Source organism: Hemiscyllium ocellatum, chromosome 28 (assembly GCF_020745735.1).
Source record: "Hemiscyllium ocellatum isolate sHemOce1 chromosome 28, sHemOce1.pat.X.cur, whole genome shotgun sequence".
Classification (NCBI taxonomy): Eukaryota; Metazoa; Chordata; class Chondrichthyes; order Orectolobiformes; family Hemiscylliidae; genus Hemiscyllium; species Hemiscyllium ocellatum.
This window is the reverse complement of record NC_083428.1, coordinates 41,226,023-41,248,880: the sequence shown is the minus strand read 5'-3', so window position 1 is coordinate 41,248,880 and position 22,858 is coordinate 41,226,023. Positions and strand designations below refer to the sequence as shown.

Below are 22,858 nucleotides of genomic sequence, written 5' to 3'. Positions count from 1 at the left end.
TGTAATTTGACTCCTTTGTTCTCTTCCTAGTTAGAAATGTTTTAACCATAGTGTGATAGCTGCATGCTAAAAAGAAGTAAATATATTTGTTGTCACTGGCTGAGAGGAGGTTAAAAATAGACAAACTGATTCCCCTGGTCATAACAATAGAAAAGTCAACAAACTTGATAACAGGAAGTAAGGCAACTTGCATCACCTTCTTGGGCCAATCAATGCTGGCCAGCCAACAATGCCCACGTCCTGTGAGTGAAGACAAAATTCTGCAAACAGGAGATGTAAACCAGAAGATAATTGATGGGAGTGGGGGGGGGGGGGGAGCTTTTTGAAGCAGAAATGAAGATAAACTTTTCTGGAAATATATATTCTACAATTGTTTCTTATTAATGTCCATTCTTACAAGGTAGCTACTATGAGAACAGGTGCCATTCCAGTGAGTCAAGTCATCCAACTAATAGCAGGATGTGGAAGTAATGGAGAGTCATTATTTCAGCATAGATTAGAGTTCCCTTCGGTCCAAAATGAGTCAAATCATTGAACTTCTTCCAGCCATGCAGCCTTGCCCTCGGTTCTGTGCTTCTGGCATTCACACCCACTGCCACGGTCTCTTGAAGGGAGGTTTTGTGCTGCTCCTCTTGAAGGATATGCCCCACTGTCTACAACTGGGTCTGCAAGACATCATCTGGCAATCTCTGGGCTTTCTCAGCTCTTCATTCAGCAATGAACTGATGACTTTTTTATGAGAGACTGTCTGTCTCTAAATGGTATTATTGTAACGCCTGTGACATGAGTAATGTGCTTACGACCCAGCCTCACTCGTCCATCAGTCACACCATTTATGTAAACGTGTTGAGTCAGTTACCAAAAGAGCCAGTTGTTTCCTCTTTGTACTTCAGGTTTGAGCAGGCAGACAGGAATATTGATATTTAAAAACTCTCTCAGGATCCCAGAGACTTTTTTTCTGAGAAACAGGATATCAGGAGAGAGAGTGCAGAATTTGGGGCTCTTTCCTTATACTGTTGGATCTGGAGAACAGAACACTAAATCTACAGAGGGCTGCAAGGCAACCGTGACCATAGGAGCCTCTAGTCATCTCAAAAATAAGTTTCCCCAGTAATTAAAACAATTAAACATTCAACAATGATCTCCTTGAAAGCAATTTCTCCAAAGTCATTTAATTACCACTAAAAACAACAGGAGGCTAACAGCACACATTAAACTATGGATATTATTTCCAATAAGCCACAATCCAGAGAGTGTCCAAATTGTTCAAAATCTCCCGGTAATTCCAGATAGCCTTTACGTATAAATATGCATTCCAAATATCATAAACACTTTATATTTCCCTTTCCCACAGCTCTTTACATGTTACAGCTAATGATTAGCACAAGTAGTGGTAGCTGCATATCTGCTTGATTACATTGACCAGATAACAGCAGCGTTAAAGTGAAACGGCTCATGTTCAGGAAGTCTTGATCATATCAGTGTTGCTGGATGTCAGGACTTTGCACTAGAATCAAATTAATATCAGTAAGAGTGACAAACATATCAAAGGGATCACTTGTTATTTGTGGCCAACATTCTTGAAGATCAGCACTGAGCTTCATCACTTCATAACCGACAGTAAATTCTGTAATTGACAAAACTAGTGTGGAAACCTGTTCCTAACATCCTTTCAGGAATGCAGAAAATCATCAGAAATGTGCAGTTTACAATGAAGCATGGATGTCTGCAGTGGAGTCGGTGTACAGAGATTGAAAGTGCTGATATGATGGTCTAAGGAGCATGGAATTGATATTGTTGGTGTTGAATAAGCCTTCCCCTAAAGTGAGAAGGACATTTGCCACATAGTACAGCTGTTGGAAAGAACTTGTGCACTGAGCCTATCAAAGGGAGCAGGCTGTTGCTCTGCAGCTAATGCAGTTGTGGATGACCACAAAACTCTCCTGCTCTTATAGCCTAGCACAGGCACGTTGGAAAGCTTTGCATGTTATTAAACCACATTGTTAACAGAGCTTACATGTTCCTGGAGTCACACTTGAACCAAAGACAGAAATACTACTGGGAGCACTTGCAGTGCTATAAGTAGAACCTTTCATTGTTGTAACTGCAAAGCAAAGGCTCATAACACCACATGGAGCCCTGTTGCTTATTATTAAGAACCCCTTGATGGCAGCCTCCATAAACTAACAATCTATGGATTCTAAAGCACAGGTGGCAACGGTGGTTAGCACTGCTGCCTCACAGCGCTAGGGACCCAGGTTCGATTCCTGCCTCGGGTGACTGTCTGTGGGCTCTGCACATTCTCCCCGTGTCTGCGTGGGTTTCCTCCAGGTGCTCTGGTTTCCTCCCACAGTCCAAAGATGTGCAGGTTGGGTGGTTTGGCCATACTAAATTGCGCATAGTGTTCAGGGATGTGTAGGTTAGGTGCATTAGTCAGGGGTAAATAGAGGGTAAGGGAATGGGTCAGTGTTGGTTACTCTTCAGAGGGTCAGTGTGGACTTGTTGTGCTGAAGGGCCTGTTTCCACTCTGTGGGGATTCTATAAAGCAGACAAACGGATGCCTGTTTTCATCTGTGGCCACCACTGATGTCCAGCAAGTTCTTATTTCATATCCTCAGACTTCCAGCTTCCAGCACAGACTGGTGGTTAGTGAGGATGAATGGGGTGCACTGACTGTCTTCTCTTTAACTCAAGGATACAAAATATTTCCTAAAGGCATTCTCAATGCTCTTCTGATGCCTGGGGTACTCCAAATGTCATAAGGTGTGAAAAAGAGAGTTACTAATGTATTTAGATCCATTGGAAATGAGGCTGCTACAGAGTTAAAAGAGTTGATGGTGTCATTGGTACATACCTGCACTGTATCTTACTGCTATGGTTTTTGAGTGCAGAATAGGAAAGCATTGCAGCCCTCAGCACTGTTTGCTCTTATCTTAGTGACTACTGCATATAGGCACAAACAGACAAAACATAAATGAACTGAAGTGGCATTTTTGATTTAATAATTGCAAGCACATATGAAATGGGGCTTTGTGAAACTTGTAAACTGTGTAGAATGTAGCAGTGTGCATGAGAAGGCAGTGATGCTGAATTAACACCAGCAACTTAATTAGTCATTTTACCAGTTAGATAAAGATATCTGTGAAGTTTCAGGAAGTGTAATGCAATGTGGGTTGTGGTACACAACAGACAAGATCATAGCAAGGTTGGTTACAATATTTCTGCTTCTCTCTCTATACTTCTGAACTAAATTTATTTTGTCTTTTGTGACCTATCCTTCTCCAAGATAAAGGCCTTTGAGATAAAGTTTGGAGTTTTAGGTTGCTGTAACTTGTGTTTACTTTAGTTCTTTCTAAATATGATGTGGAGGTGCCGGTGTTGTACTGGGGTGGACAAAGATAAAAATCAAACAAAACCATGTTATAGTCCAAACAGGTTTATTTGGAAGTACAAGCTTTCAGAGCACTGCTCCTTCATCAGGTAGCTAGTGGGGCAGAATCATAGCATGCAGAATTTACAGTGGAAGATCAAAGTGTTATACAACTGATGTGATGTGTTGGACAAACCTAGATTGCTGTGAAGTCTTTAATCATTTCAAATGGTGTTGCAGGTTTCAATTCATTAATAAATAAATCCCAGAACTTCTTTCAAGTCACATTCCCAAAATAACTTAAGGCTTTATATTAAAAAAATGACATCTCAGCAATTAGAATGCATTAAAGATGTGAGGTGAGTGTCTGTCTGTATTCCAATCTTGATTCAGACTGGTTCTATTTCCAAAGTAGGAATTTATAAAATGTCACATGGACTGACTGCCTACAGATTGGGTGCTTTTTGAACAAAATAGAACGTATCTGCAAATACAAATCTGCAAATTCACCCCATAGACTTATCTGTATGTGTGCGTGCGTGTGTGGGAGAGAGAGTGACAGAGTGTGTGTTTGTGTGGTTGCGTGTGTAGAAGTAGTGAACATTGGGTTTAAAGTAGTTTTTTGTGAACTAGCGTCTGCAATTAAGGTGCAGAATGTAAGTTATAATAGACAAATGCCAATGAATAAGCATAGAATGATGCTTTCCAAGAAACAGAAGTAGTAGTACATGTTAATTAAGTCTGAATGTCAACATGTTTAGTTTCATGTTTAACAAATAGTTCATAATGGGGTAAACTGTTTATCATTAGTTGGCAGAATAATTAAACAAGAATAAGAAAAATGTTTTCAGGACAACTTCAAATAGTTTTGAATCATAGCCTGGAGAGATGATCAAAAGTAGTTTTATCCCTGATAAAGTGACCAAACCTAACCTGGATTAATGGATTGATTAACAATTATGTTTGAATCCTTTGAACATTGGTTAGCCATCTTCTTTACAGGCAGGTTTATCACTCTGTTTGTGTGACGTTAAGGGCCAGATGAGGAAGAATTTTCAATGATCAAATTTGGAGAAGGTCAATGCCATTGTCTTCAATCCCAACAAATCCTATTCCTTAATCCCGATTCCATTCCTCTCTGTGACTGAGGCTGAGCCAGATAGTTTTCAAACTTTGTCATTAGCCTCCGGATAAACCTCTCACTGTAAAGCTGCTCCATAATGAAGGCTGCTAACCTTACTGCATGCTGCCTGAACCCATCTGCTAGTAAACCTCACACCTTCATTACCTCTGTGCTTTCACATTCCTGGCAGATTCACAAATTATAAACCTGAGGTCATCCTAAACTCTGTTAGCCATGTCATTACTCACCCAAAGTCTCATTCCTGCTCTACTCCTGCACTTGCTGACCCACCTTGCCAGAGATTTCAAAACTCTCATCCTCCTTTTCAAATCCCTTCAAGACTTCATCCTTTTTATCTCTATAACTTTCACCAGCTCTACAACTCTATGAAATATCTGTGCTCTGTTTAAAGAAATTTATGTATGTATTACTTTGCTCTTCTTAAAGGCTCAGCTGTCTGTGAGGAAATCTTTGATACTCCAATGTTGCTATTGGGTTTGGTTTTAAAGAGTAGCTTTTTTCGCTATTTTCACTCCCAAAGAAAGCTGGTTAAAAGTAGGTACAGATGAAGACAATACAGAAAACCTTTATTTCTCTTACGTGTGAGCTCATTCTGAGTATAAACCCTCTTATATTGTTAGCATTTAGCCCATCCAGTCCAAACTATTCCCCTGAAAAGCATCCCACCCAGATCCATCCTATCCCTGCATTTACCATTGCTAGTCCACCTGGCCAGCACATCCCTGGACACTTTGGGCAATTTAGCATGGCCAATCTACCCAACTTTGGACTGTGGGAGGAAACCAGAGCACCTGGAGGGTACCCACACAGACATGGGGCAAATGTGCAAACTCTACACGGACAGTCACCCAAGGTTTGAATCGAACCTGGGCCCCTGGCATTGCGAGGCAGCAGTGCATACCACTGAGCCACCGTGCCTTACCTCTGAGACAAAATGTTGAGGATTCAAGCCTCATTTATAGAATGTAGCTGACGCTTTAGGGAACATTGCGTTGTCAGATATGCTGCCTCCTGGGTAAAATGTTAAAGTTGCGCCCTTTCTGACTCTGAATCTGGTGTAAAATATTCTACAACAATATCTTAAAAAGGAGTAGAGGAGGTGGCTTAGTACAAAAGGGTACCATTATCACATAAAAACATTTCATCTGGTCACTTGCCTTGCTTCTGTAAGGCCGTAAGATACAAGAGAAGTAGTAGGTAGGCCATTCAACCCATTGATTCTGCTCTCCCATTCAATGAGACCACAGCTGGCATAGACCCAAAACGATAAGTCTGCTTTCGCTCCACAAATAGTGCCGGACCTGCTGAGTTTCTCCAGCAATTTTTGATTGCCAGTATCCACAGTGTTTTGGTTTTCTGATGATCCTCGACTCTACTTTCCTGTGCTTTTCCCCACAAGCCTTGATTATATTGCTGATTAAAACGCTCTCTGTTTGTTGGACTTTGCACAAATTTGTTCCCATATTCTCCAACATCAAAACGGTCAATACACTTCATTACCCGTAATGTGCTTTCAAATATTCGCTTTCCTTCTTTCTCAACCTTCTATTGTTCATATAATTTACCAACACTTCAACCTCAACCAGGGAAACATCATTGTTTTCTTGATTCACTTGGGTTTCTCCTGTTTTCTTCAATTTCTGTTCAATGCTTTGCTTTGGACCTTTTAGAAACATGACTAACACAAAAACGCCACTTCATGGAAAATGATCTCATTATATTGTAAATGTCACCAAACCCACAACTATTGTTAGTCCACCCATTGCAAAGCAGGGCAAAGGTCAAAGTTGCAAACTGCCTCCTTTCATTGACCTTACGCGACCTATAAGTGCAATGGATCATTTGTGCAGAATGACGAGAGCTCACTTATGCTACCCTGGTGCTGTAATTACCCAAGGGTGTTTCACTTTAATCTTCCTTCAAACTTACCATCTTTAGTGTCACAACTCCAAACAATTCCATCTTATAATCACCTTCTCAAGAATGGTTCGTAAATTCTACAGCGAATCAAAAACCTGGTGCCCAAGTCCTTACACACACAAAGTCCCATTCAATCATTAGCCCTGTCCTTAATCAAGTGCAGTTTCCCCATTACGTGACTCAATATTTATTTCTGATCTTTTCTGATCACTCAACAATTTCTCTCCTCTGTTCTAACCCACAGAGACCACTATCCCATCACCAAGTCACCCTTTATTCACACATGGAGAGTCCTTGACACTGATCTAGCTCCGTCAGAGCCAGCTCTCAGACTGAACAGAATCTCTGACACTCCTGTATGTATCTGTCAGCAAGGGCTTCCTGAGTGGACCAATCTGGGAGCTCATATTCTATGAGATCCACCTGGTTGACCTTGTTACAATCACTACATCTTCTGAAATCTGCTCAGTGCCCACAATCCTCCAAAATATCTGTGCTCCTCTAATTCTGGTCTGTTCAGTATCTCTGATTGTAATTGCCAGGCCTTCAGCTTTAAGACCACTGACTATAATGTGACCTTGTTCACCCTGAGTGAGTTAACAACTTAGCTCATATCTTTACAATAAATACAATGGTTGCACCTTAGAATCAGGGAGACAGTGGAATTGGTTTGAATAAACATAAAAGTACTAGACTGCTTAGGAATAATGATTGCCCTTAATAATGTCTGAAAGCAGAATCACCTCTTCCATACCCAATGATGAAGATCTTTCTGGTTTTGATGACTTGGATTCTGGCTGAAGTCTCCTCATTCACCTTTGACCCTGCATTGGATGAAAGTTGGAAGAACTGGACATTATTTCATGGGAAACAGTATGAAAAGGTAAGAAACAGAAAACACAGGAGGCATCCAAGTTGGCAAAGGAATCAATATTTGATTTGTGTTCTTCTTTGATAAAATCAAATGAAAACCTCAGCTTGTCAGCAAAATATTATAGATTTCAAACACTTTCTGTTCCATCATTGGAATGCATGGAGTGATGCAGAAGATGAGACAGATCATAGAATCATGGAATTCCTACAGTGTGGAAGTAGGCCATTCAGCCCAACAAGTCCACACTGGCCCTCTAAACAGCATCCCAAATGGACCCACCCCATACCCTATCTCTGTAACCCTGCATTTCCCATGGCGAATCTACCTTGCCTACACATCCTTGGGCAGATGATACAGATGGTCTGGGCTGCTACCTTGGTGTTGGCTGGTTCGATCTGGTGCTATGGCCTCCGTGTCAGTGCACAGTAAAGAGTTTGGCCCTCCATTACTCTGCCAGCACCTCCAGGTCCTTCTCTGTAAAGCGGAATTACAGATTCCCTTTTTGGAACACCTCCAGAGAAAAATGCTGCATCAGTAGATGAAGAAAGGCAATTCCTGGCTGGAACATTTAAAATGGCGTGCAGCTGGTGTTCAAATACCTTGCCTGGGGAATGATCAGTGCGGGCTCCTTTCACCTCAGCTGACTGCTGGATTGTGTGGGAAGGTCGCTCACTGTTAATAAGGACAATGCTAAATGAATGCATGAGAAAAGTGACTTTGGTCGGACAGCTTTTTGGAAACAGCTTGAAAAATAACACTTAGTCAAACTATTGGAATCTTTGCCCAGCATCTCTCTTATCCAAGGGGTTAGCAAGAATGTAAAGTAATTCTGAAAATAGAAGTAGTTCTCGAGAAAATTTCAAGAAACAAGATAATTTGACACCTGGCAAGTATGCACATTGGCATTGTCTTAGGAACCTAATTAATCAACATATTTATAAACAAACTAGAAGGCAGGGGAATGGGTCTGGGTGGGTTGCACTTTGGTGGGTCGGTGTGGACTACTTAGGCCGAAGGGCCTGTTTCCACACTGTAACTAATCTAATCTATTCTAATCAAAGCAACATCTTCATGTTTACCACTGACACCAAGATAGACTACACAGAGTATAAATGGAAGAGTAAAAGCAGAAAGATATTAATAGATTGAGTGAATAGGCAAATGGATTTCAATGCAGGCAAATATATGGCCATTAATTTTAGACAAAAATAAGTCTGTCACAAAGCTAGTCCTTTTTTTTCTACAAGCTGTTCCTTGGCTCAAGGAGACTCTGTCCTTGATTTTTTTCAGAGGGGTAATAAACCAGGCCGGGCTCCAATCAGTCTGGTTTGGTACAGAGATGAAAAGGATTTTGAGAGGCCTTTTGTCTATATGTAAACAGATGGGACTTTAGGCCAAAGTGGGCATGTTTTAAAAGCGCAGCAGGTCAGCAGCATCCAAGGAGCAGGAGAGTCGACGTTTCGGGCATGAGCCCTTCTTCAGGAAGTCATGTCCGAAACGTCGACTCTCCTGCTCCTTGGATGCTGCCTGACCTGCTGCACTTTTCCAGCAAAACATGTTTCAGCTCTGATCTCCAGCATCTGCAGTCCTCACTTTCTCCTAGAATGTTTTAAAAGTGACCTGTAAAGTGAAAGGGGAGTGGTCAGCTCTCTAGCTGAGCTGAGCAGTTTTAGTTCAGTCCTGAACTTGGAAGTTCAACCTGGGGCTATGTGGGAACTCTCTCTCTTGTCTGCCCTTTCAACTTTAACCCATAAGCATGTGTTCCATTTCTACGGGGTTTTACAGGGAGTTTGCTTATTGGGACTGGTGTGTGTATTCGGAACAGCATAATTAGGATAGGCTGAGTTCTCTAAGGGTTCTTTATTCTGTTCTTTGTGTTTCATTGTGTAATTTTGTAAATAAAGTTTTGTCTGTTTTAAAATCTAGTAGTCAACCTAGCTATCCTACTCCGGGTAATTTTCACTGCACACGTACCGAAGCAAATTGTAAAATTATGGTCTGGGGCTTCCTGTTTAAGAATGTTTTGAGTGGTCTGGCCTAGTCTGTAACAGGCCCCAGCATTTCCTCATCCCTTAGCTCATCAATTGGGTGCCATGGTGGCTCAGTGGTTAGGACTGCTGCCTGACATTTTGAACATCCACAAATACTCAAGGGTTCAGGTACAGGAAGTTCTTCTACAATGCGATGGTTGTGTTCTTGTGAAACCCCATGTTATAGAAAAATTGTGCTTTAGAAACAGCACTTAAAGTGTTGGCGACGTAATTGTGTTACAGTTAACGTACATTTTAAAAGTTCACGCTTTAGAAATAGTGTCCCAAATTCATCAATCAAGTTATAGCGAATTTGTGTTAACGAAACACACGTTATAGCAGAATGACCTTTACATAGAAGATTGAAATCTCAAAACTAGCTTGAGTACAGAAGGCTAGAATACAAGGGAGTGAAGCTATCCAACAGCTATAAAAAACCTTAGCAGTTTTGAACACCAAAGTTCAGGAAACATATAACGGCTGTGGAGGAAGTGCAGTATAGATTACCAGAAAGATCTCAGATATTTCAAGGAACTGACAGGGTAGATAGAGATAGAGAATATTTGTTTAGTTAGAAGACTAGAAAAAAGGGGCGTAGTTTAAATGTTAGTGCCTATCTCAAGAGTCAAATAGGGGAACCCTTTAATAAAAGGTGATAGAAGTTTGGAATTCTCTTCTGCACATAAAAATTAATGCTAAGTCAATCGTTAATTTTAAATCTTAGATTGGTAGATTTTGTTTTAACAACTTATTGAGGGAGGCAGTGTTTATAGAGTTAGGTCACAAATTGAACAGCAGTGTAGATTGAGGTGTTAAACAGTCTGTTACTGTGGGTCCTCTGACAGGAAGGGTTTCTCTATAGTTGTGGTACTGAAAGCCCACACTATCCTCTATACAGCTGGCAGCTGTAACACATCTTTAGTAAATTTCCATTTACTAATTTCACCAAGTTATTTCAAACTAACAATTCAGCTGCACTCTGAATGCTTTAACCAGATGGCCAGCTTCTGATCACTCCCAGTTGTTTCTGTGCTGTGTCAGATCGATTATCCTGGTCAAGTTTCCAGGATTCTTGGTTATGAAAGTGCAATGGTTTTTCTTGTGCTTTTACATTTAGAACGAAGAACGTTGGAGGAGAATAACATGGGAGAAGAATCTGCAACAAATCAATCAACATAACCTGGAGCATTCGATGGGCAAACACACATTTCGTATGGAGATGAATCACTTTGGTGATATGGTCAGTATCAAATCCAAAGCAGATATTTCCGTCACTCTCACCCGACCTTCAGTGACAGTGTGATCGAGCTTGTAGCAGTGTTTCATACAGAGGCTTGTGAGCTCAAGCCCACTCGGGAACTGCAAGGGTCTAATCTTTAGATTAGGCCATAAACCCAGTCACCAGCTCAATCCATTCCACAGCATTTCTCAAGGAAGAACGGGAAGTTCTTCCAGTGACATGGTCAACATTCTTCTGTCAAGGAGCACCATCGAAAGCAAAGTAGCTACTCAGTCATTTGTTTATTTTGTTTGGGGGGATCTTTTTTGTGCACAACACATTTCCTCAAAACAGCTGCTGTTACTATCTAAACAACAGGAATATACTTAAATGCCATTCATAGGTTGGGATAGAATCCTTACAGTGTGGAAGCAGGCCATTCGGCCCATTGAGTCCACACCAATGCCCGAGAGAGCATCTCTTTTGGACCCACCCCTCCCCCTACCCTCAACCTGAAACCCTGGGTTTCCCAAGGCTAACCCACCTAGTTGATGTATCCCTGGACACTATGGGCAATTTAGCATGGCCAAATCACCTAACCTGCACATCTTTGGATTATGGGAGGAAACCCGCGCATTCAGAAGAAACCCACACAGATGCAGGAAAAATGTGCAACCTCCACACAGACAATCGCCCAGGGAACCTGGGTCTCTGACGCTGTAAGGTAACAGTGCTAACCACTGAGCTCAATTCACATGTGAAGGGATTGATCAAATATTACATACAAACATACTAAAGACATGCAGTAATAAGTCATTTGGCCCCCTGAGCCAGTTCCACCATTCCATAAGATCAAGTTTGATCTGATTACTTCACCTACCTCCCCTCACCCATTTATCCCCAGTAACCTCTGAGGTGAATGTACCACCCCCACCCTAATTAATAATCTATCCACCCCAGCCTTCGGAATATTCAACAACTCTGCTTCCACTAGCTTTTGAGGAAGAGAGTTCCAAACACATGTGGCCAACCTGTCAGTAAAAAAATAACTCAACTCTGTCTTAAGTGGGTGACTTTTTTTTAAACAACAACTCCTCGTGGTATATTCTCCTATAGTTCAAAATGGTAGTCTTGGACTCTTCCTCAAAGTCAATTTAAAAGTCAATGATGTTACGATTGCTACTACCTGGGGCACTTTCACTATGAAACCATAAATTAATCCTGTCTCATTGTACAATACCAGGTCTAGTATAACCTGCTGTCTGCTTAGCTCTGAAATATGCTATTCAAAGACTCTACACTGAAAGCATTCTAGGACCTTCTCATATTGGTTACTACAAACCAATTGATTTATCCAATCCGCGTGTAGATTAAATTTCCTTGATTATCACCTTGTCTTTCTGACAGGCTACCATTGTTTCTTCCTTTATGCTCCACCTAATCATGCTTACTGCTAGGGGACCTCAACACCACTCACATAAATGACTTTTTGCTTTTATCATTTCTCATCTCTCCCCAAACAGCTTCTACATGCTGGTTTCCTGAACATAGGCATCCATCTCTCTATTGCGTTTATTCTGTCATTATTTAATAAAACCATGCTTTCAACTTTTCTGATCCTTCTGCCCTTCTGAAATATCATGTACCCTTCAATATTCAGATCTGAATATTTTGTTGCAATTGTATAGGGTCTTGGTGAGACCATACCTGGAATCTTGTGTCTAGTTTTGATCTCGTTATCTGAGGAATGATGTTCTGGCAATGGAGGGAGTGCAACAAATTCTTGGGATGGCAGGACTGACATATGGAGAGAGATTGGATTAGTTAGGAGTTTATTCACTGGAGTTTAGAAGAATGGGGAGGGGGCTCTCATAGAAACCTAAAAAATGTAGCAGGACTAGATAGGGTAAATGCAAGAAAGATGTTCCCAATGAGACGGAGGTCTCAAACCCATCTAACAGTTTCTGGACACAGGATGGGCCATTTAGGGTTGAGATCAGGAGAAATTTTCAGAGATTGGTGAGCCTGTAGAATTCTCTACCTCAGGAAGCAGCTGAGGCCAAAACATTGAATGTTTTCAAGGTGGAGTTAGGTATAGTCCGTAGGGTTAAAGGGATCAAATGGTTTGGGGAGAAACTGGGAACAGGGTAGTGAGTTGATCAGCCATGATCCTGTTGAGTGGTGGAGCACACTCAAAGGGCTAAATGGTCTGATTCTGGTCTTATTTTCTATGTTTCTATGGTATCCTGTAATCATGCCTTTGCAATGGGTATCAGATTGTAATTATTTATTTCTATTTGTGCCAGTACATTTGTTTCAAATGAGACAAAGTCTTGTCTTTTTATTATTTTTATAACCTCTAGCCTTACCTGGGGCTTTGTTGATCTGGTGATTACATAAATGCGGGCAAAATTCTTTCTTTAGTAGTCAGCTAGAATGGTTCCTCTGAATCAAGCTGAACTTCTCTCTAATTGATGCTAATGATCAAACCCAACCTGGGATGGAATCAGGGTACACATGAAGTTTCAATGGATATGAAGGGTTACCCTAACAACGTTGGTCCGACACTGCCTTCCGGAAGGCCAACAATGTCATATTCCCCATAATCTTGAAATATTGCCTGAGTTCAGTATACAGTAATTTCTCTGACAGCTTTTACATAAGACAGCAACAATGAAGGACAGGAGTGGGCCATCTGTCACATTGATCTTGGATCACCATTCAGTGAGATCATTGATGATCTACTCACGGCCTGAACTCCATCTTACTGCTAAATCAAAAATCCATCTCACTCAACCCTGAATATATTCTGTAATCCAGTCTTCACTGCTGTCTGGGGTAGAGAATCCCAAATACTATGACTCTTAAAGAGAAGAAGTTCCTTCTCTTCTCCATTTTTAAGCGACCCTTTATTTCAAAACTATGCTCACTAATGTCCAATCCTCCAATGACCATGAAACAACTGTTCCCTATTGGATGGAAAGGTGAAGGACCAGAGGGACCCATTGAAGAGGTTGGCAAAGGAACCACAGGTGACATCAAGAAAAACGTTTTGTTTATGAGGGGGTGTGTGATGAGTGATTAGAATCTGGAATGCACTTGCCTGAGATCATGGTGGAGAGAGATTCAATCATAGATTTCAAAAAGAAACTGGGCAATTCTGAAAAGAGAGAAAGGGAAAGAAGACTAGCTTTTTAGACACAAACAGTTGAATGGCCTCCTGTAATCTGATAATCGTTTGATTAATTTGTTGCTTCTACCACCTTTGCAAAGTGGTTTCTGGGCTGTTTAGGAGAATAACATTGGTAGGGCAGTGTTCAAGTCAGGGAGTGCTGCACTGTTGGAGGTGCTGTCCTTTGGATGGAGTGTTAACCAGAAACTAACCTGCACTGAGTGGACCTAAAAGATCCTATGGCACCATTTCAAAGATGAGCAGTCGAGTCCTCAGTATTGTCTTGGCCAATATTTGTCAACAAATATCACGAAACACAAATATTCTGTCCGTCATTGCATGGCTGTTTGTGGGAGATTGATGGAATTTGATTACCATGTTTCCTAAATTACAACAGTGATTACAATTCTACTGAATTTCATTGATTGTTAAAAAAAAACCTTTTGAACACTGCAATGCTGCAAAAGATGCTATATAAGTGTAAGTTATCCTTTCTTTGAAATAAGCATGGAAATAGAAAGAATATCCTCATTATTTTACTTTTACTCTTCAGACCAGTGAGGAATTCAACCAAGTCCTGAATGGATTAATTCAAAGAAACCCACAGAGCCCAGCTTCCAGTGAAGAGCCACTCCTCCAGGATGACGATATGGATATTCCTCAGACCATTGATTGGCGTAAACATGGATATGTCACAGAAGTGAAGAATCAGGTGAAAATAAGTATCTTTAAAGAGAGATTTTCAGGTCCAACTGGGTTATTTGAATCAAAGTCCAGTCATACTGTAAGATATTTTGAATGGAATTGAATGTTCTAATGTCAGAGCTTTCTTTTCAAATAAAGTAAACAGTTCCTGTTATTTATATACACTTCTATCTCATTGGAAATTTTATTTAAGTCACACTGCTTCCAAGCAGTGAATTTAAAATTGTACCTTCAGGCAAAAGACCTCTGGTCCATTCAGCTAATCTAGCTATAGTATATGCTTGACGCATTCCTGATGACTCCAATTCCTAATACTGGCAAAACTCCTGCTAGTTCCTTGTTGGAATCCATTATGGTCTCTTTGTTCATTGACATATTGTGTTACTGTTCTGCCAGCATTGTGATAGGTGAGGAGTATTTCTTGAAATAATTGTGGCTTATTGTTATTATGATACAAAATTGAATCACATTAATATTGAATCATGGTTTAAATGGATCTGTAACTAAATAAAACAGAGGGTGACCTTGTTTACTGCATTATCAGGGTCACTGTGGCTCGTGTTGGGCATTTAGTGCAACTGGATCTTTGGAGGGTCAGATCTACAAGAAGACAAATAAACTCATCTCACTGAGTGAACAGAATCTGGTCGACTGTTCCAGACACCATGGTAACAAAGGATGCAGTGGTGGACTGGTGGAAGAAGCCTTTAAGTATATACAGAGCAATGGTGGAATAGAAAACGAGACATCCTACCCTTACACAGCAACAGTAAGATCTTTCATTGTTTATTATCTGTGCATCCACATTAATAATTATATCAGTCAGTCAGTAATATAGGGAAGCTACTCCAATAATTTATTCCACCAATAACAATAATTTTTTTAAGCTTTAACATGTTTCATTACAGTTTCCGTCAGTGTCTTACTTTTAAGTCGATACCATGTTCTATTTCAATAGATAATAGAATCTATAATCCTAATATCCTACTGCTCACTTACAACCAGATCATATCAATTGTACCATGTTAGCTTGCTAATACCTGCATGTGCTTGGGTGCATGGAGCTGATGGGGGAAACAGAGATTCTTCTCACATATCAACCTTAACAAATGCTCCTGTCATGGGGAGCTTTGCCTGACAGTAACAATAGAACCAAACAGGTAACACCACAGAGAGGGGACTATCTGTACCAGCTCTTGGCTAGAGCAGACCAAACCTAATCCGATTTCCTTGTTCACTCTAAGTGGCCATGTCTCTTATAGTACTTCAAACACTGAGCAACTTTTCTCTCACAATGTTAATTCCAGCCAGCACTCAATCGTTCAACATTTCTGCAAACATCTTCTCAACCTCAGCAACAATTTAAAATTGATGATTTTCCAACTAAAGAAAAAGTCTGTCCTCCCACATCCCACTTTAAAGTTTCTTGTATATCTTTCTACATCTCCTGCTCCAACTGTTCCTAATTAGTAAAACACGATATACTTGTAACCTCTTCTTCCAGTTGACCTTGTTCAGACATACCCCTGAGTTCCACGCTGGGTACAATTCTCATTCAGAATGACAGAAAATAATTGAAATGGTTCCTTTGCCCAGTTTTCCATCCTCCCCCACCCCAAATGACCAATTCATCATAAGGTATCATTAGATTAGCTGGTGGAACACACTTGAATATATGTTTAATGGCTCAGTTACTGGATAAGCAATCTTGAGGTTTGGGCAACAGACGATGAGTTCAAGTCCCACCAAATTTTTGGGGAATGTCAATCCAGCTTTTTAAACATCTGGCAATTAAAAAGCTAGTTTTGGTGAAAGTTCACAAAAAACTGCCAGACTGTAATAAAAACTGAACTGGTTGATTTGTCTTTTTGGGAAGAAAATGTGCCATCCTCACTTGCTCCAAACTAGATTTGGGCTCTGTATGATTGTCTCTGCAATGCTTCCTGACGTGGCCACCCAGCTCCGCTTTGGAAGTGGGGAATGGAATCCCCACCATGTGGAAACAGGCCATTCGGCCTAACAAGTCCATTCTGACCCTCTGAAGAGTGTCCCACCCAGGCCCATCCTTCACCCTATCACAGTAACCCTGAATTTCCCATGGCTAATGCACCTAACCAATACATCCCTGGACACTCTGGGCAGGTTAGCATTGCCAATCCACCTAACTTGCACATCTTTGCTCGGTGGGTCGAATCCGGAGCACCCTGCGGAAACCCACATCGACGCTGGAATCAAACCTGGATTCCTGGTGCTGTGAGGCAGCATCGCTAACCATTGATCCACCATGTCTTTCTGAGAATTTTTAAAAACAACATGGGCACATCTCAGCTTTTGTAGGTGATTAAATGTAAACCTATGGTGAATTCATTAATCATACAACATTGCAAATCTACCAGAGCTGCAAATACTTGTATTTTATCTGTTCATGAACGTGGGTGTTGCTGGGTAGGCCAACATTTATTGCCCATCTCGAGTTGCCCAGAGGGCAGTTAGGAGACAACTACATTGCAGTGCTTCTGGAGTTACATAAAGGCCAGACTGGTTAAGGAAAACAAACTTCCTTTCCTAAAACACATTACAACAATCAGCAGTGGTTACACGATTGCCATTACTTTAGCCTTTTTCTCCAGATATGTATTGGATTCAAATTTACCATCTACCGTGGTAAATTATGTCCATCATGTCCTCAGAACATTATATTCTGGATGACCAGTCCATTGACAATACTGTTGTGCCACTATCTCCCCTATTCATATTCCTAATCCTTTGCTGTCTTTGCTCCATTACTGGGCACTGTACCTTCAGCTCCCTGGGTCTGATTCTCTTCAGTTACTCCTCTAAGCCCCCCTGCTTTCCTGACACTCTCACTGTCTTTGACCCACCTTAAAATCCACCTCTTTGACCACCACCGTTTAACCTACCATTGGACGATCTGCACACATTTGTGAAACCATTTCAAAGTGATTTGCATATTAGAGTTAGTTTTAAAACTAGTTACTGTTGTTGCTGTCTTTGTTGTCTGAAATATCTGGAGGCATTAGCTCCAGAGATTCAGCTCAAATGAAAATGTCAGGATATACTACAGGCTGTTGATTTTATTCTCTATGTTATAGGATAAGCAGTCTTGTAGGTACAACCCCCTGTACAGTGTTGCTAACTGTACTGGGTACAGAACCATTCGCCAGGGCAGTGAGCCTGCATTAGCAATGGCAGTGGCTTCAGTTGGACCCATATCAGTTGGAATTGATGCAGCTCAACTATCCTTCCAGTTCTATCAATCAGGTAAGGCCTACACGAAGTGATTCTGTGATTACACATAAAGAGGGACGTTGTGTGCACACCATGGTACCCACTTGTGCCTCCAGCTATTGTTGGAAGCCTCATTGTTGGAGGTCAGAGTTCTGAATGACTGAGGGAGAATCCAGCAGCAATTCTGCTCTGTTAAATTATTTAGAGGTCAGTTAAACTTACAAGGTCAGGCAGAGGTTTACTGGACTATGGGGAAAAGAGTCAAGGGATGAGATGGATTAGACAGCTCTCCCAAAGATCTGATATTGGCCTTCTGGGCTAAATAGCTACTTTCAGTGCTACATCATTTCCACTGCCAGAGCTCACTGGTGGCACTGTGGTATATATTCAGTCAAGGGTAACCTTTTGAGTCCTGAACATTAATTTTAAATCACGGGAATAGGTCAAACTTGGGCAAGGAAATGTCCTGCCAGTCATCAGTGCATCATAATTTACATAGTTGAAAGAGGTACTTAGGGCAGAAAAGGAATGCATTAAGAATGGCTTAATAACAGCACTACTGACTAAACTGGCTAAATCCTGAAGGTCATTTCTACCAGACTGGGCTTGTGGTAAATAGTGAAAGAATCAGCAAGCAGGAAAAGAAGCCTTGATCTTGTCCTCACCAATTTACTTGCTACAGATTTATCAGTTTATGACAGTTCCAAAAGGAGTAATCACCATACAACATATTGTGAAGACAAAATCTTATTTCCACATTGGTGATATCGTTCATTGCATTCTGTGGAACTACCATCACGATAAATGGAATTCAGGTGATACCTGGGCATCCATCACAGTGCAGTGGGCTAAGAATTGTATTCCATGCAAACTGCTCCCTCACCTGAACATTACCATCAAGACAGGGGTCCCATGTGAGTCACTGAGGACTGCATGAGGGAATGCCAGCTGTATCACCAACGCAGGACTACCTGCAGGTTAAACATGTGTTTTACGGGCGGCACGGTGGCACTGCTGCCTCACAGCGGCAGAGACCTGGGTTCAATTCCCAACTCAGGCGACTGACTGTGTGGAGTTTGCACATTCTCCCCGTGTCTGCGTGGGTTTCCTCCGGTTTCCTCCCACAGTCTAAAGATGTGCGGGTCAGGTGAATTGGCCATGCTAAATTGCCCGTAGTGTTAGGTGAAGTGGTAAATGTAGGGGTCTGGGTGGGTTACGCTTTGGCGGGTCGGTGTGGACTTCTTGGGCCGAAGGGCCTGTTTCCACACTGTAAGTAATCTAATCTAATCATAGTATGCCACAGTCTGAGCTGGGCCATCTCACAACAAATGGATCTGGTTAGAGTCACAAATAGTGCTTACAATTAAACAACCAGAGGAAACTCCACAAACATGTCCATCCTCAGTGACAATCAATCCCATCAGAATACAGAAAAGAAGATTGAAGAGTGCACAACCATCTTCATTTGGGAAAACTGAATACATGATTAGTTTGGGGCTCCTTGTGATATTCCCAATATTATCGCTGCCAATCTTCAGGCAACTCACTTAATTTGCTTTGATATCAAAGAAACAGCTGAGTTCAGTAGACATAGGAAAGGTAACAAGAGGGAATAACATGCCAGGTGTAAAGACCGATGCTCCAGAATGAGTCGAATCCTTAACCAAGCTGTTCTGGCCCAATAAATGGTAAACTGTTCAGGTACGTCCATAAAAATACAGAGCAGATCCAATCTGGTCAATTATAAACCCATTAGCGAAGTGATGGAAGGTGTCATCAGTGCAACCGAGTGATACTTATTCACAATAATTTGTTCATCAATGTATAATTTAGGTTCTGCCAGGATAACTTAGTTGCAGAGCACATTATAGTCCATTCAGAAGAGCCTATTTGTAGATTAGATTCCTTACAGTGTGAAAACAGGCCATTTGGCCCAACAAGTCCACATCCACCCTCTGAAGTGTAACCCACCCAGACCCATTTCCCTCTGACTGATGCACCTAACACTACGGGCAATTTAACATGGCCAATTCACCTGACCTGCACATCTTTTAACTGTGGGAGGAAACCAGAGCACCCGCAGGAAACCCATGCTGACACGGGGAGAATGTGCAAACTCCACACAGTCACCCGAAGTCAGAATCGAAACCAGGTCCCTGGCGCTGTGAGGTAGCAGTGCTAACCACTGAGCCATCGTGATGTTAGATGAGAGTGATTTCTCTTGACCCATTTGAATCTGCTCCAACAACACTCAATAAAATTGTCTCTATCCAGAGCCCATTTGATAATCACCACTCCATCCACCGCCCTAAACATTCACCACTCTAGCAGTATTGACACATGGTGTCTGTGGGGTAACCATCAATAAAATGCACAGCAACAATTCACCAAAGCTCCTTTGGCAACACATTCCAAATTTGTGATCTTTAACACCCAGAAGAGCAAAGGCAGCAGATAAAGGAGAACTTGCAAATTCCCCTCTAAATTGCACATCATTTTGTTTGGGAACCATTTAGCTGCTCCTTCACAGTCCCAGCAACACTGTGGACGGGTCTAGATTCCGGCAGGTCGATTTGGCAGCTCACCACATCCTTCTCAAGGACAAGAGGGATAATTAATAAACGTCGGCCTTTCAAGGGAAGTTCTCAGCCCGGGAGCAAAGAAGGTTATGGAAAAAGACTGGAAAAATGGATAGTCTCTGAAGTAGAGGAAATTAAGAGGAGGTCTGAAAAAGGTGTTCAAATTCATAAACACTGATAGAGTGAGTCAGGAGAAATTATGAAAAAAATGATTGACAACTAGATGACCCAGACTTGAGGTAACTGGCTAAAGGTCTAGAGATGGCCTGATGAAATATTATTTCCTATACAGCGTCTTGTTATGGCCTGGAATGCACTGGCTGAAAAAGTGATGAAAGTAGCATCATAAATAACTGTGAATAATTGAAAAATGTATTACATATGTAAAATATTTGGAGGAAAGAAAATGTCACGGTGCTTTGTGGAAAAAGCAAGGGAATAGGATTTTCTGGGATATGTCTACCGTACAGTGGGCACAGGCGTGTGGTGGCAGAAGTGAGTACTGCAGATGCTGGAGACTAGAGTCTAGATTAGAGTGGGGCTGGAAAAGCACAGAAGGTCAGGCAGCATCTGAGGAGCAGGAATATCAACGTTTCGGGCAAAAGCTTGTGATAGCCATCCTGTGTGCAGAATTACACATGGTCCAGTCTGACAAAAAGAGCCATACTTGATTTTCATGGGAAAGTAATCAGAGATGAGGTATAGAGTCTTCCAGGGAGATTTATTGCAGGCTCTTCATCTGGTTAAACTTATTTCCATACAGGGATTTATCTCGATAACAAATGCAGCACTACCAAGGTGAATCATGCAGTGCTGATCGTGGGATATGGAACTTATGGTCAAGGAGAAACTGCACAGAATTATTGGATTATTAAAAACAGGTACTTCCCACACAATATATTCCAATACCCTCTGTCCTGAGGGCTTCTATTTCAGAATTAGGCTCAAAACTCAGAGTGCTCACCAACCATGCAAACAAAAATCAATTGGGTCTAGACTCGTGTTGGACTGAATAGTGAATCAAGTATTCATTACCCTGGGGAGAGAAAACCTTAAATCTTTTCCTTTGGATCTCCTTGTGAGAGGGCTGCGTGTACAGTACTTGTTTTGAGATGGTATTAATGATAGAGTGCATGGATGGGTAAAATTTTCATCCAGTGTGTGAGAGCCATTGGATTTCCACTTCAGTGGGAACGTAATGTGAATTGTACTATTTGTGTCTCCTTCCTATTTAGATAAACTACAATTTAAAAGCTTAAATCATTCAAATAATTTATCTGATAACAGACGTTTTAAAAGGACTGATGATTGGGTCTAACATTCGATCAAGAGATCAGATTTATCACATTGGACCTCTCCCAAACTCAACTCCTAGGAATGTATAGTGAGATTTTTCACTTGGTCTTATTGCTGTAAGGAGCCATTAGCCTGAAAGCAAGGACAATGTGTAATTTAACGCAAATTTGTTTTTGTTTCTCCAGCTGGGGTAAGCATTGGGGCATCAACGGGTACATGCTTCTCGCTAAAGACATGAAGAATCAATGTGGCATTGCCAGTTTTGCAGTTTATCCTCTGGTATAATGGCAATGTCACTGTCAGGCAGTCCCAGTCACGGCTGTGGCTTGATACAATCATGACCAAATTCGGAAGTTGCTACAAGACATAACTCACCATCGTATCAGTGGTAACAGGAAACTGAGAGAACTCAGACTTAACGTTTCGGATCAAGTGATCCTTCCTCAAAATGGATCTGTTTCTCCACAAATGCTGCCAGACCTGCTGAGCTTTTCTAGCAATTTCTGTTTTTCTTTCTGATTTACAGCATCTGCAGTTCTTTCAGTTTTTTTATTGAATAAAACTTGCTATATTGGACTGTAATCTTATAAATTAAGCATCAAAGTTACTTTAAGCTTTGAAGTTGATACTGAAGGGACTGTGGCAAAGATCTGTAGAAATGGCACATGATTTCTGGTCTGAATGCCAGTGCAGTAATTGATTACAGTCACGACAAAATGAAATGCTTTTCATTGGCACTCCTGAGTAATTTACACACTGTTAAAACATAGAGTTAGCTGGTAAGATTGGAGGTTCAGTTGATATCCAATCCTGGGAATCTTTCTATACATTGGCCCAATCAGGAACAATATCCAGTAAACAAATTGCAGTTCTTTTTGTCATGTGTGACCTCTCAACACATATGGAAATTGAAGATGTAAAAGGGAAACAAAGAGCACAATATCTTACAGCAGTTATTAAAAAATGGCTTGATGCTCCATTGGAGATAGGCATAATAATTGTACATCAGTCAGTTCTAGACTATTTACGCTACGTGTTATGGAACAGACCAGACCCCACAAACTGTTTTAAGAAGGTAGCCTAGACCCTAATGTTTTCTTACTTTAAGAGCTTATGTGACTTGCTGTGTTCCTGATGTAATGCGACTGGTCCAATTACTTGACATTAAGCAAAACACAATTTATTTAAACATTATGGTTAAAATACAACCAAAGAAAGAGGAATTTAGAATAACTTAACTCGAATGGAAAAAATTAACGGATTAACAGATACATTAACTGTTACAAATGAACTGTTCCAA

At 41.1% G+C, this 22,858-nt stretch overlaps 1 protein-coding gene across 2 annotated transcripts; it reads left to right on the top strand.

Moving 5' to 3' along the window:
- Positions 1 to 3,143: 3,143 nt before the first annotated feature.
- LOC132828999 (procathepsin L-like) lies at positions 3,144 to 22,140 on the top strand. 2 transcript variants are annotated; one of them, XM_060846258.1, is made up of 8 exons: positions 3,144 to 3,205; positions 7,172 to 7,317; positions 10,456 to 10,578; positions 14,283 to 14,441; positions 14,979 to 15,203; positions 17,548 to 17,716; positions 21,026 to 21,143; positions 21,744 to 22,140. In XM_060846258.1, the coding sequence occupies exons 2-8, from the start codon at positions 7,192 to 7,194 to the stop codon at positions 21,841 to 21,843; spliced, it is 1,020 nt and encodes a 339-aa protein (XP_060702241.1). In that variant the 5' UTR covers positions 3,144 to 3,205; positions 7,172 to 7,191; the 3' UTR covers positions 21,844 to 22,140. The 2 variants fall into 2 exon arrangements, with proteins under 2 accessions (XP_060702241.1, XP_060702240.1); XM_060846257.1 differs by having other exon boundaries at positions 3,177 to 3,205; positions 7,169 to 7,317.
- The last annotated feature ends 718 nt before the right edge of the window (positions 22,141 to 22,858 follow it).